At 34.8% G+C, this 15,644-nt stretch overlaps 1 protein-coding gene across 2 annotated transcripts in view; it reads left to right on the plus strand.

Moving 5' to 3' along the window:
• ALDH1A2 (aldehyde dehydrogenase 1 family member A2) overlaps window positions 1–15,644 on the plus strand; it is a 91,210-nt gene that overhangs the window by 47,025 nt on the left and 28,541 nt on the right. Inside the window, exons 5-7 of one of the 2 annotated variants that reach the window (XM_063090491.1) lie at window positions 7,680–7,741; window positions 9,770–9,898; window positions 10,023–10,136. In XM_063090491.1, coding sequence (XP_062946561.1) covers window positions 7,680–7,741; window positions 9,770–9,898; window positions 10,023–10,136 — 305 coding nt within the window. The remainder of the gene's footprint in view (window positions 1–7,679; window positions 7,742–9,769; window positions 9,899–10,022; window positions 10,137–15,644) is intronic. The other variant, XM_063090492.1, reaches the window with a different exon arrangement.

A 15,644-nucleotide genomic window follows, 5' to 3' on the forward strand; every position in this document is an offset into this window, starting at 1 on the left:
AATTATGCTATTGTCTCTGTCACTCCCTCCCACTTAGCAAGGCTTGGGCTAGGTACCATGTAATGGGAAGAGCTCTTCCTTTACCTCCTTTACCAGGTATCAACTTTACCCTTTCGTTCATTCACTCATTAGTTCATACATTATCATTCAACAGCTTTTTTTTGAGCACCTCTTATGTTTCCAGTCCTATGTTAGGCACTGGGGATACAAAGGTGGATAACTAAGATGTTCATAGAATAGTAAGAAAAACAAACAAGTAGACAAGTGATTACAATACAGTGTGGTCTATTCTAGTATGGAAGCATGAAGTTCAAGGGAACTCCTTAGGAGAGACATCTCACACAGTATTAAGGCTTCCTGGAGTGGAAAGTGAGATGTACAAGATGCTATCTGAAGGGCAAAGATGGAGATAGGAGCATCACAGGCAGTGGTAATGGCCTGTGCAAAGCATGGAGGGAGGAGAGTACAGTGTGTTAGTGGATCTGAAAGTATAGTCAGATATAGAAGACAATGATGCTCTGGGCCTGGCTCAGCCATGCTACAAGTTGTATTCCATAGGCAATGGTGAATTACTGAATTATTTTAAATAGATGAGTGCCTGGATCAAAATTGCATTTGAGAAAGAGCACTTTGACTACAATGGATAACCAGTTGGAGAGAGCAAGTTTCTGCTTTATTTATCCTCCTGAAGGGTAGCCTCCCACTAGGATGTTTGGGAAGAGAAAAAGGGATTATCTCATGACCACTTTTGAGTGGTTAACTGGACAGCTATTTCTCCCTCTGAATAGGGAGTTTCTCCCACAACTCTTCATTTCATTCCACGCTAGGCCCACAGTTGGATGTTATTGCAGAATTATGCAGTCCATACCAGTTTGATTCACAAAGGTCTTGATGTTTTTCCCTTTACAACACCATCCATTATTTCCTGCCGTGGAACCCTGTGGAGCCATTCCCTCTGACCATAAATCCCATGCTTTGACCTTTCTACTATGGCTACTCCTAATTATGATGATAAATAATAATAATTACTATGATACATTGAATACTTTCTTTGTATTAGTTTTATTATCTCTAATCTCATAGCAGCCCTGAAGAGAAGTATTATTTTCTGCAGTTTGATTATTTTCAACCTATGTCAGAATCCTCTGCTCTTATGCCCGTTAGCCTCCTCATGATAGAGCAAGGATCAAGGTTTGTTTTCAGGTTACTGAGGGAGAAATAGAAGTTAATTTATTTGTGTTACCTTAGATTTTTCTCTATAATAAAATAGTGTTGATTTTATTGATTTTGTGGTATCTAAGCAAGGAAAATGTAGCCCATGCTTTAAGCTGAATTCTGATATAAAAATGACCTTATGATATATTAGCATATAGAAAAGGTTAAAAACTTCCCAGGTCATGTGTAATTATTTATCTGATTCACGCTCTTCCAGTTTTACCTGTTAAACTAAAGAAGAGGCTAAAAATGCACAAAGATATTGACTCAGATTAAGGTTTTGCCTTCAATCATCCCAATCTGGTTTAACGTTGTCAACAGCAAATGCATAGGGTAAAATTGGAAGTCTTGTTCACTCAGAATGACAGTGAGGGGCTATTTGCTCTGCCCACCTAAGAAATACTGGGGGCAGTTAATGGGACCTGACTGGTGATGACAGGAGGTCGTGAAGTCAACTTCACAAGGGGCCTCTTTGAGAGGATGAGGCTGAAAAGGATCTGAGGGATCTGTAAGGCCAGTCTCCTCTTTTTACAGACAAAGAAACCAAGGTCCAGAGAAGTAAACTAATTTTTGCAAGACCATGCAATGGAGTGGTAGTGGAGATATCTTCATGACAGTTTCAGGAACATATAATCTGACTTCTTAGGAGCTACTAGTAAACTCCTTGGAAGAAAAGAGTTAGTACTACTTTATATTAGTGTAAAGTTTCTGTGTCTGTATAGGCATTTATGGAGTTTATCATTATAACTGTAAAATGTTCAGTGAGGTCTGTTCAATGTCATTTATGCATAGGAATCTGCTAGGGTGCAAAATGGAATAGCTGGATGCTGTTGGTCTAATTGTTTAATACTGGTGTCATCAAAAGGGTTGCCAGCTCCTTGAAAGGTAATTCTGTACACTGATTAGAGATCAGAAGATGATCTTCCATTCACTGAATTATGTTGCAGATTTTTATGCTATTGAATAAACTCATTTTTATTGTTACTAGGTATATAAAATTTGCTACAGTTCTTGAAGTGCTGTTAGTGTTATAATTGGGAGCTATTTCTTGAGGTCCATATTTGATAAATTTCTCCTTAATTTCTGGTGTATTTCAGATTTTTCTTATTTTATTGACTATGTAGATTGCCTAATGATACTCTTTGCAGTTTAGGTATAGAATGTGCCAATGCCAGGTATTCTTATGAAAATAAAATTTCTGTCAAACATTTTTTTCAAGCAATGATAAAATCTGCTTTAAGAATTAATGTTTTCCTGAAGGAATTATTCAAGTAATTAAATTGTTCTAATTAACTAAATATTGCTATTTCTCCTATGTAATTTGATAAACCCCATCAAAAAACATAGAACAGTAGCTCAATATTTCACAAATACAGAAGAGGTTTATTCCATTACCTATTATTCTGCTGTGAAGCTATCTTAGCTCTACTACTGTTCCATCTCTAGGGACAAAGGCTTTTCTTACTACAATTATAGAAATGGCTCAATGCACACATATTCGGTAAAATTTAATTCACAGTTTGATCAAATTTATATACAATGAAGTATTTCATTGTAACATTTTTATATTCTTTATGAGTTGTAAACTACTCTTTGGTCATTGAAAACGCTCAGGTATAAAAACACATCAGAAAAATTGTCTCTGGCTGTGTGTCTTAAAATAAACCCCTTTAAAGAGCGATATCTATTACTGCAATTTTTACTTTCCTGAGTGAAAGAGAAAAAAGACAGAGATAAAGAGTCCTACATGTGGTATTTAGTATTTCTGTTTTGGTATCTCATCTCATCTTTAGTTTTCTCCACCACGATTATGTTTTAAACTGTTGACTCAGAATGTGGTATTCAGAACATTTTTCTGGTATCCATGCCAAATGCCGTCTCTTGCTGAGTCTAGGCCTTCTCTGCAATCTCTGATATTTGGTAAGAAGATCAAAAATCATCATAACCTAAAATAGAGTATCTGAGTTTGGGTGGATGCTTTCTATATCAAGCTGTTGAATTTATAGTACAAAGCTAAAGAACTGAAGGAAACAACCTTTTAAGTCATCCTGCCATATTTTGAGAGCATTATTAACATAAAAGATAGAAAAAAGGAGTGTAATTTTTCTTCTAGACAGAGAAGAGTACTCATGTATCATCTTAGACAAAAGAGACAGAATTAACACTCCATCTCCCCTCCAAGTAGACTCTGCCTACATGACAGGGAGAGAGGCAGACACTCAGTCCTGGGGTCCCCTATCCAAGGGGATATTACTCTGTACTGTCCCCTTTATAAATTAAGATACTAGAGTTTATGTGAATTCACTGTGTCCAAATTTTCAAAAAAATCATCTTCACCCTTCTTCACAAAAGGATTATCATTGGTTTGTTTTGGTTTGTTTTTCACTCCATTTTTACTCCTTGCCATTACACTCTAATTCTATGATTTGTGATTATCCACCTAAATCTAACACCTTTCTCACAAAAGGGTATGTTTTTATGGACAAAGAATGTGAAGTCTGAAGAGTCAGATTCAAGTTCATGAGCCATAACATAACCAGTTCTATCACCTTGGACGTAAGCTATCTGTGCCATGTTTTCTCCATTTATAAAATGCTGATAATGATAGTTGCTTTATTTTTTCATAGAGTTGTTTTGAGTGTGAAATGAGATAAGGATATGAAAATAATTTATAAAGTTCTATAGAAATATGTAGTGTTTTGTTCTTAATCTATTATTTTAAAAGTATTAAAAACACTGAGTAGATTTTCCTATACTTTATGCTTCTTTCAGGCAAATTAGTAGAGTTATCAGACAGGCAAAAATAAATAAAAATGATGTCAGACCACTTGAGGCAACCATAGGTCATCATGATACTTGTGGACTGCCCTTTACCCTCTTGGTTCCTCTGGATCTTGCTACTTGGACTGTGGTTTACAGATCAGAAGCACCAGCACCACCTGGGAGCATGTAGAAATGCAGATTCTCAGATCTTATCCTACACCTGTTGACTCAGAATCTACATTTTATTTTGGCAAGATCTCCAGGTACTTTGTGGGCACATTTAAGTTCAATACCATATAGCATACCATATAGCACTGGCAGCATGCATGATGATTCCATAAACTGGTGAGCATTTTTTATTTTAATTATTAGTTTTGAAGAATATTAGAAGAAAATATTACTAGCCCATAAAACGTGTTATTTCACAGATTTTCACTAAGGTGAGTCTAACAAGTAGCTTGTTATATATTTTTTAAAGATGGGTTGATTTAACAGAAATTATTAAATGATACAGCAGTTGATACTTGGATATGGCAAAAATTATGAATGTGGCTCTTAAAGGACTAGTCTCAGGGTGGTAAACCTGATCTAGTAGCTTGGTGGGATTCAGAGCAGGATTGTGGCAGCTGTGAAGGACTTCTGGGGTGCCTCCCTTAGCCCTACCGAGGGTGCATATAGAAGACTAGCTCGCATGTTTGCCAGGCAGACCAGATCAGACCAGGGGTGTCATCTTTCACTGTCCAGATGGGCATATGGACTGAGCTCCCAAGAGCTAGTGTCCTTTCTTCATCCCTTCCACTCAGTGCTTGTTTGGGAAGAGTTCAGGCACCAAAATACACTTTATTTCTTTATTTACTATTTAGAGGAAGTTTAGGGACTGGAAGATTCATTCCCCATGTTTGTGCCAGCCTTTGGCTCAATGTTTGTCAGATCTGAGAACAGTATATCCAAGAAAGTTTTCATTCCCCATAACTCAGTTTCTCTTGGGACAAATTATAAAGTCAAGTTCAATTCCGTATGAGGCCAGCTTTTGTCTACATATTTTTCTTTTCACTTTCATTTTTTCAGTAACTTTCAGCATTATATAAGTAATACAACTAGGCATTTAGAATGTAGAGGGGGAAATTCTGTATGCATTGTCATGCTGTGCTTACGTAGGAGCCTTGTGAGTTTTCTCTGAACCGTTCCAGTTTCCTACATATGCTGCTGAAATAAACACCTGTGCTCTTATTCAGTTCATTTTCCCCATTTTTCCCTCTGTTTGCACTCCATCTTGACATTACACTCTGATTCCGCACTCTGTGATTATCCACCTGAAGCCATCACATTAGCCAAGTTACAGAACTTAGTTGGGGAAGATTTCCTTGCAAATGAAGCTCTCTAGCCTGTTGATCAGTGTTGTTGCTCCTTATGAAAAACCTGTCCAGAAATTTATAAATTGAAGAAGGGTGGTAGTTTGTAGTATTATGAAGAATGGTATCTATCCAGAAGATTTTTGAATTATCTGCATACAGAGCTAAAATAGTTAATTTGTTTTTAAAAATATTACATAGACTTTTTATTGACATCCTATGGACAGTTTCCACATACTGGCTATTTTTTTGTTGTGATGGAGTTTACAAGGGTACTTCAACAGTTTGTGGAAAAATAAAATTAAATGGGAATACTAATCTTTCCACGAACTTTTTGAAGTACCCTCGTATTCTGGAATAACTATTTGCAGTTGCAGAACCCTGCCTTCTTAATTTGTTCCGTTTAAAATAATAAACATAAAACAAAGTCGAGAAACAAGTAGCAGATTGGGGAAAAACTTTGCAGTAATATGATAGAGGCCAAATTTCCTTAATATTCATAGAGCTCTTCAAATGACTAAGATGATGAATAACCTGATCGAAAAATGGCAAGGGATAAAAACCTGGAGGAAAAAATTGACATGACCAGTAAACATGAAAATATGCTCACCCTCATATATCATTAAACACAAATCAAAACAAGTTGCTGTTTTCCAGCTGTCAGATTGGCTGAAATTAAAATATTTGAAAAACTGCAGTGTTAAAGAGTAGAATAATAGCATGTTGTTGGAATTATGAATTGTTTAACTTTTCCAAAGGGTGTTTTGGCAATATTTATGAAAATGTGAAATACACATACACTTTGATCAAGAAATTCAACAAATATGCAGATGTATATAAAATGATAGCCTTTGCAACATTATTTATAGTAGCCTGCACTGAAAGCAACCTCTATGTCCCTCAGGAGAGCTTATAGTAGTACTATTATTTGTTAAGCCAATGGAATAACATGTAGACATTAAAAAGATGTGTTAAGTTTATATGAACAAAAAAGGGGGAACAAAATATTAAAAACTATAAATAATATGATCCCATTTGTTTGAAAAAGGGGGGGATTAAAGAATGCTGCACGTACTTCTGTGTGAATAAAAGTTCTTTGAAAAGGTGCGCCAGCAACAGATAGCATTTAAGTCTGGGAAGAGGGACTAGAGATTAGAGGTTTTTTTGTAGGGGAGGGAGAGACTTTTAATTTAATTATTTAGAAATGTATAATTTTGAATTTAGTTAAAATAATTTTGTTTGACATATGTTAGTGATTTAGATGTGTTCAGAGATAATGATATACAATCTAATCCACATAATTTCTTTTCCCCAAACCCATATATTCCTCCTCTCTGCACCTTTTCCTCAGCCATGACTATTAGCTGAGTGCCTTCACTTTGGGTGAAGTGACTACTTCTGAGAGAGACTACTTTTGAGAGAGAAGACACTATCAGTGAAGTAGCCAAAGCGGTGGCAATTAAAGGAAAAATAAAGACTTTGCCCTGTACTGGAAAGGAAAAGCCATATGCTAAAAACGAGCCATTCTTTGGTTATTCAAATTAGCCATTTAAAATAAAATAAATCAGATAAAAGCAATGACAGTTTCCCAAAAGAGAATTTGGTTTAGACTTCCTGGGTAATTATTACAATTGCCTATTGCTCCTATAAGGAAAACAAGGTTATTAAGTATCTCTCAGTTCTTTTTCTTTTAGATCCTAGGGATATAAGGATGTCCTCATTTCCATGCCTAGTTTGGGGATGGAGGCTTTGGGTTATTGATGGCGTTCTTTGAAGTGGACTTTTGCCTTCTTTAAATAATCCTGAACATGCCTAAGTTCCACCAGTACCCAGGAAGTGAATTTTGACACCTGGATTGAGTTATGAGATATAGGTTACCTTTACTCCTCACTTTTTCCAGTTATCCAGCATTTAAAATTTGTCCAATAGCATTTTATTTAGTTATTTTTTTAATACTTTAGAAAGTTATTTAAAAGTTTGAGGTACCTCATGTTTAAATCAAATAACTGTTTTACTTATCTTATTTTGATATTTAATATAAAATTTAGTTTTTAATATTTTCCAGTTTCAGTTTTCTCCCTCCCAACTCTTCCCCCCCGCAACAGGACTTCTACTGTCACAAATTTATCCTTCATTTTACCTTAAAGGGTCTCTTCTCAATACTCTGGGTGTCTGGGAGTGGTATCTGGAGGTACCCATGCCAGGTAATAGCTCCTCTACCATTTTCACGCACAGTTGAGTGGATGTTTCTTCAATTGATTTCTGCTTTTTGCTGCCACCAAGGTTCTCTCTTCGCATTTTTCTTTCTAATCCAAACTTTCTGGGAGTTACTATGTTTATTTCTTTCAGATGGAGATTATTTTACCTTTACAAGACATGAACCCATTGGAGTGTGCGGACAGATCATCCCAGTGAGTGTATCTCCTCGCACCTCGTATTTATTTTCATTTGACGCAGTTCTCTTAAAGACGCATAAAACATGGTCCTCAGTGATGTGTTTTCCATTACTGGGGAAAGAAAACTGAGCTCATGTTGTTGACATATCTTTAACAGCCTCCCTGCAAATGCTTATTTGAACAGGTTAATAGGGTTCCAGCTCTGTTACCGGGAGTTGAGTTCTCAAGTCATGGAATTCTCATGATTAAAATAAGCAAAGCAAAGCACAGTGTATTAATGACCTGCCCTTGATTATGGATGTCCATTCTGCTTATGGAAAATTAAAGCTTTGTTATATTTGCTTGTTTATTTTTTAGAACTGTGACTCACCATCTTTCCAAGCATATTATTTTATATGGTCTTTTAATCCCGTTCTTTTCCTGGTTTCTTTGTTTCTTTTCACAAGAATCTAGATAGAAGATGCTCCAGAAGACACAGCAATACAATTAATGTCACGGTCATAATTGAAACCATGCTGGGCTGTTGTATGTCTTGTAAAGGGAAATAGATGTAGTGCTTAGTGTTTGGATTGGAACATTAAACATTGTCCTTTTCTTTTTTCTTTCTCTCATACACGTCATTGACACAATACAAAACATCACCAAATCTTCTAATAGTACAAGCTAATAGTTCTGGCAGGGATTTCAAGGGGAGGCTCAAATTAAACTCTTACAGTATAGACAAAATTTTTCTCTTTTCAAAATATAGGAGAATAACTCAAGATCATTTTTGGCTTTGGGAGCCAAAGATTTTGGGGAGGTATTAATATGTGTTCAAATGGTCAATGAGTCCTGGATTACTGTGAAATTTAGTAAAGAATGAAAAAGGAAAATGACATGTTTGGTTTAAGTTCTTGTGCTCCTAAACTCCCCAGGGATATCCTCCTTGTGCAGTGCAGGGGTGAGGTCTATCACCTTCATTGTAGGACTCAGTCCTGCTCTTCTTGCCCTTCCCCAGACTGCCAAAGCTGCAGCTTCACTGGCAGGACAAGAGCTGCTTGTCAGCCAGCCCCAGCTCCATTACTGCACGCCAAGATTTATATACTGTAGATGGAATTAAAACATCACTGTGGACTCCCAAGTTTATAAACAACTAAGGGGAAAAGAAATTGGGTGTTTGGTGAAGGCACGACACTTGTATATTTTTGCAAGCTTGCCAGAGCCAGTGAGAAGCCTTCAAGGATGGCAGCTGAGATGCTTTAGGCAGAAACACATTGTGGTCAGGGGCTAAAGCCAGGAGATCAGGATTTCTGTTTTCTTTCTTAATGAAATTATCAATGACACCTGATAGTAACGAGGATCATGCCTGATCTTATGACAATACAAGCTTAATATCCTTTTAAAATCTGTCTAAAGTATTTTAGGCCCCCAATTCATATAGTCATATAATTATATTTTAGTCTCCAATAGCTTATTTTGCATGGGAAAGGAGACAAATGGAAATGTTTGCATACTCATCAGTAGGTGCACTTTATTTTTTGTAATCTTGTGGTTTTTGACAATACATGTATTTAAAGAAAAAGTGCTACCTTGAAATATACATTGACTTAAATATAATTCACAGCTAGAATTTTCTTTTCTAGTTCTTCCATGTTGAAGAGCTTTCACATCAATATGAAAATACTGGTGTAAAAATCATAAATACAAAAAGACTTTGCATACACAGGAACTTATTGGAACCAAAGCCTAATTTTAAAAATATATAAAACAACAATGAAAAAACAAAACAAAACAAAGAAAAAACTAAAGCTCCTTTTTTACCATAAGATTTCTTATAGTGGGTAGTTGGAATATAGTAATTCATTGAACAGAGATAAAAGGAGAGATTTTCAACGTAAGTACTATTCTATTCTTAAAGAAGTAATTAAAAATCCAAACATCTATGCTTTGTGGTTGACAAGATTTATGTTGAAGACTAGTTTGAGAAATCTGAGAAGTCACAGCTTGAAAACAAAGTAGTGGAGGAATATTTTTCATCTATCAACCTTGAGTTTTTCCTTTCAGTGGAACTTCCCCCTGCTGATGTTTGCCTGGAAAATTGCTCCAGCTCTGTGCTGTGGTAATACAGTAGTTATTAAGCCCGCAGAGCAGACACCACTCAGTGCACTCTACATGGGAGCCCTCATCAAGGAGGTAAGAGAGACTGACTTCAGGAGTGGTTCCATCTTCCTTTCCAGTTGGAGCCTGCTAGAGCGTATCCCATTTAACATGATGTGTTAGCTTTCATAAGCCACATTTCCTCCAATTGTTTTCTTAGGCTGGCTTTCCACCTGGAGTCATCAATATTTTGCCAGGATATGGGCCAACGACTGGGGCAGCAATAGCATCTCACATTGGCATCGACAAGATTGCGTTCACAGGGTCTACTGAGGTAGGTACCTGAGAAACCATGGGGCAAGGAACAGTCCTGAGAATGAGTAGAGGAGTTAAAAGAACAGTCTGGACAGCAAAAGGACACTGAGATGAGTGTACCCAAGCCTGCAACGCATACCATTGGTATCACAGGCAGAGCACTGGCAGGTACAAAAGCAAAGGCATGCATTGGCCACTTTATGCCACAGGTCTCTGAATGTTTTTGTGATGCCATCTGTGTAAAAACTGTCCCAGAAACTGGAGTTCCAGATGGTTTTTTGAGCCAATAACAATAATGGCAGAAGCAAGTTAAGAAGCTGGAAATCTAAACTAGTCTGTGACAGAGATGAGAATGGAGATACAGCTTTCCCTTCTCATTGTTTCACCAGGCCCTATAGATGCAATTGGCAGCTAACTATGCCCCACGAGCCGTAAAGGATGACATAGAGCAGGGGTAGCAAACTTTTTCTATAAAGGGCTAGATAGTAAATGTCGTAGAGTTTAATGTGTGAACTAATGAGCGTTGCTATGTGCTAATAAACATGTATTTATAGAAACTGAGATTCGAATTTCATATAATTTTCACAAATCACAAAATATTAATCTTTTAATTTTTTTCCAGACATTTAAAAATGCAAAAATTACTTTTAGCTTGTAGGCCATACCAAAACAGGTAGCAGGCCAAATTTGGCCCATGGGCTGAAGTTTACAGATTCCTAATATAGAGTCACAGGTTTGTTTAGGAAGATTTATAAATGTTTCTCCAATATGTCTTTGATTTAGGTGACAGATGATAAAAGAGAGATTCTGAGTTATTGTTTCAAATAGAACCTCATTGGTGACACCATCATTGGACAAAGAATGGCTGCAGGTCACTACCTATAGAAATAAAATGAGAGCAACATTTGCCATTTAACACTGGCTAGTAGGCAGGTTAAGATAATTTTTTAAAAGTGAAATTAATTTTAATAACATTTTATTTAATCCAGTATTTTCAAAATATTATCACTTCAACATATAATCAATATAAAAATTAATTCAATGTTTTGCATTCTTTTTTTCATATAAAGCCTTTGAAATTTGGTATGTGTTCTACATTTACAGCGTATCTCAGTTCAGACTAACCACATTTCAAGTGCCCCATAGCCACATGTGACTAGTAGCCACCATATTGGACAATGCAGGTCTATAAACTTGATTATATCAGGTGATACAGAGTTAATGATACTTGGTTATCATGTTAATAAATTTCACAAAATATTGATCAATAAACTTGAATGTTAATTAATTAACTTACAGTTACAGATTATTGAGTTTTATGTTTGTCAAGAGTTAATCTTATTGATTTCCAAACCTTGTACTTCCAAATTTTGCAGTTTAATGAAATGTATAAACCAAAATGTAAGGAAATTATTGTTCCTGTATAAACTAAGTCTAATGTTTTGAAAATATTTGCTAAGGGCTAGATGCTAAGAAAAACTAATCAGTTAGGAGTGGGCAAGACAATTATAAAAGATTGGGGAAAACTATAAATGTAGACAGAGTGTGCACCTGGATTGCTTTGCAACTGTTTTTAAGCCCCCACTCCACTTTAAAGAAACTGAAACCAGAAATCTTAAACAATATTTTAAGGATGTGGCTTAATCAGAAAGGTCAGATGGATCCATAATCAAAGTCCGTGGTCCTATATCAAAAGACTGGGGAATGAATGTATGTATGTTTAAAACTAAAATGAAATATTTAAAGTTTCTTTTCTGGCTTTAACCTTCTTTTCTTGTTAACCACTCACTAGTCCTGACTGAATCAGTTAAGAGGCTCCTGGTATATAACTTTTTTTAATAAAAATTTTTAATAAAAATGAGAGCTCAATATATAAAATGAGATATATTATATAACTCCTTGTCATGTCAGTGCCTATAGATCTCCTTTATTCTTTTTAATAGCAGTATGGAATAGCTTTTGCATCAGTATATTATAATTTTAATGTACACTTCAGATTGGTTTTTTTCCCACTTTTTTTCCTATTTTACTGAAATAAATACCTTCAGAGATTCAAGAATTGTGTGTGTGTGTGTGTGTGTGTGTGTGTACAAAGGTACATCAGAAAGTTCAAGGAAATATTGTATAATCTCTCAATTAAATTTTTCACGAATTTTTTTGAAGTACTCTCATATATGTATTAGATATGCTGTTGGATATGTTTCTAGAAGTGGAATTGCAAAATGAAAGGATATTTATGTTTTAACTTTCTTACCAAAAATGCATTGGAGTGATGGTTTCATTTATAAGATCTTTTTATATATTAAGTATGTTAATCTTCCGTTGTTGTAGAATTTGTAAATATGATTTCCAGTTTTCCTTTCCTTTTTAATTTTTTTAAAAATAGAGTTGTTTGCCATGCACAAGTTTTAAATTTTAAGTTTTAAATTTGTATGCAGTCATATCTTTCAGTCTTTTTCTTAATGGCTTCTGGGTTTCTTATAAACTTTGACGAAATTTCTTCGAGATTATACAAACGATCCTTAACACTATCTATCAGTACTTTTATGGTTTTGTTTTTGTTTATATCTTTAATCTGGTTGGAATTTTCATGTTTAAAGGTGAAGGCTAAGTTTTTTTGTTTTACGAATGCATGTTCAGGTATTTCAACATCATTTATTAAACGATCTATTCCTTTGCAACTCATTCGAATACAACATAACATTATGTAATAAATTTCCATATATATGAGGGTACTTCAAAAGTCCATGGATAGATTCATGTTATGTTTTAATTCTATTTTTCCACAAACTGTTTGAAGTATGCTTGTACATATTTTTGTTGTAGGGCTCATAATTTTATTTATCTATTGTTCCACCAGTACCAGACTGCTTTAACTGCTAGGTTGTATGAGATATGCTGCGGTATACCCTCTTACTTGGTTTTTCAAAACCCTGCTGCTATTCTTGCCCCCTTATTCTTTCAAATGAAATTTCAAATTGATTTTCTAAGCACCTAGTCTTCCCAAAAATTCTCATTGAAATTTTGATTAGCATTACATTACATGCCTATATTATATTGAGGGTAAGTTCTGTCTTTACCGTATTGATTTCTGGAGCATGATATGAATCTCTTCAGTTATTTGTTGTATAGCGTTCTTCACTGGTATCATATAGGTCTTAGGCAATTCTTGGTAAGTTAATTTCTTCGCATTTAATGTTTTTTTCCAAGATATTTCAGTGCAAAACCTGAGCACCTTTTTTTTTGTAAGTCACAAGATCATGCAATGGAAAGTTATATTGAATAGATGGAACCTCATCTTTTAGGCCAGACAAGAAGTCGCATAGTGAGTCAGTAAGAATGTAAATGCCTGCTGCCAGGCTGTTTGGGCTCAAAACTCAGTTTTGCCACTAAACATCTTTTTTCATAAATTTTTAAATGACTTTATTGAAGTATAATTCACATACAATATAATGCACCCTTTAAGTATCAATTATACACACCCATATAACCACAACCCAAATCCAAGTATAGAATATTTCTATACCCTAAAAAGATTTCTCTTGCCTCTTTGCGGCTAACACCCTTGGCTCCAGACAACCATTTATCCTTTTTTTAAATGTTGCCTATTCTAGAATTTCATATAAATGGAGTAATACAACATGTGCTCTCATGTGTCCATTTCTGTTATGTGTGCATGTGTTTTTGTTTTTGTTGATGTTCAACATTTAATGATTATTGATAGATGGGTTTTAATCCCCCATCTTGATTTCTGTTTTCTCTATCCCATCTGGATTTTGTCTATTTTTTTTCTCTTTTTCTGCCTTCTTTTGGATGAATTGAATAATTTTAGTACTCCATTTTATCTTCTATTTTTGATTATTAGCTATACCTCTGGATTAAGTAGTTGATTTAGTGTTTGCACTGTGCATCTTAATCACAGTCTACCATTAAATGTTATTATGTAACTTCATATTTAATGTGATAACCATACAACAGTATTTTTCCATTCCTTGTTGGATACTTTGTGCTATTATTTTTCTATAATTTACTTCTACATATGTCATATGCTCCACAATATATCACTACTGTTTTTTTGTTTTAAAAATTCAATTATCTTTTTAAAAAAGTTTTTAAATGAGAAAACAAAATTTTTTACATTTACTCACATACTTGCCATTCCCTGCCCTCCTCTTTTATTTATTTATTTTTTGTGTATGTAGGCCCAAGTTTCCTTCTGGTATCATTTTCCTTATCTGTAAAAATCTTTCTTAAACTTTTTTTGTAGTGCAGATCTACTGGTGATGAAGTCTCTCAGCTTTTGTTTGTCTGAAAATGGCTTTATTATCTGTTCATTCTCTTAATGAATTTTTTTTCTAGATATGGAATTCTAGTTTTACAGTTTTTGCTTTGTTTTATTTTACTTTGAAGACTTTGAAGATGTCATTCTGGTTTTTTCTGACTTGCACTGTTCCTGATGAGACATCAGCAGTCATTCTTATCTTTATTTTACTATAATGTTTCTTTTTTCTCTGACTGCTTTTAAGGTATACTCTTTTTACTGGTTTTTAGCAATTTGACTGTATTGTTTTTGTGTAGTTTTATTTGTTTTTGTCCTTATTAAGATTCATTTTGGATCAATTATCAAATTATTGGATCTATGAGTTTATAGTTTTTATTAAATTCAGAAACATTTTTACCATGATTTCTTTAAATATATTTTTGCCTCCCACTTCCCACTTCTAATTACATATATGTTAGATCATTTGACATCATCCCACAGGTCACTGAGGCCCTTTACATTAATTTCAGACTTTTTTCTCTTTGTGCTTCAGTCTTCCGTCTAGATAACTTTTGTCATCTTTAAGTTCAAGAAGTGCTTAATCTGCTTCAGATATTATATTTTTAAACACTAGAAATTCCATGGGTTCTTTTTTGTATCTTATGTGTTCATCCTCATTATATGCCTGTTTTCCTTTAAATTTGTGGGCATATTTCTAATACTTGTTTTAAAGTCCTTGTCTATTAATTTAACATCTCTGTCATTTCTGGATCTATTTATGCTGACTGGTGTTGTTCTTGGTTATGGATGATTAGTTGCTTTTTTATTTTTATTTTTTGCTTCTTTTCATTTATGTTAATTTTTGAGAGGATGTTGGACATTATTAAACAGGTGGATTTTACTGTCTTTCTTTAGAGAGCGATGGGCTTTTTTTTCCTGACAGTTGGTTAAGTCACTCAAGGTTCAACTTGACTCTTTTGGGACTTATTTTTAAGCTTTGTTAGGACTAGTTATCCTTATTAATAAGGTCAGATCCTTCTGGGGTTCCTACTGAATGCCCCCAGTGTTCAACAATGTCTTTCTACTCTGTCTGGTCAGAACTCAAATGTCCGTGGTGCTGATAACACCAAGGTCCAGGATTCCATCCCTGTACCAGCCAGTTGCCAAAAGAAAGAAAAAAAAAGAACTCAGATGTCTCCCAGCCCTGTATGAGTTTTGGGAGTTATCCAGCATACAGTCTTACTTGATATTTGTTCTTTTTCCAGT

This window comes from Cynocephalus volans, chromosome 3 (assembly GCF_027409185.1).
Source record: "Cynocephalus volans isolate mCynVol1 chromosome 3, mCynVol1.pri, whole genome shotgun sequence".
Lineage (NCBI taxonomy): Eukaryota > Metazoa > Chordata > Mammalia > Dermoptera > Cynocephalidae > Cynocephalus > Cynocephalus volans.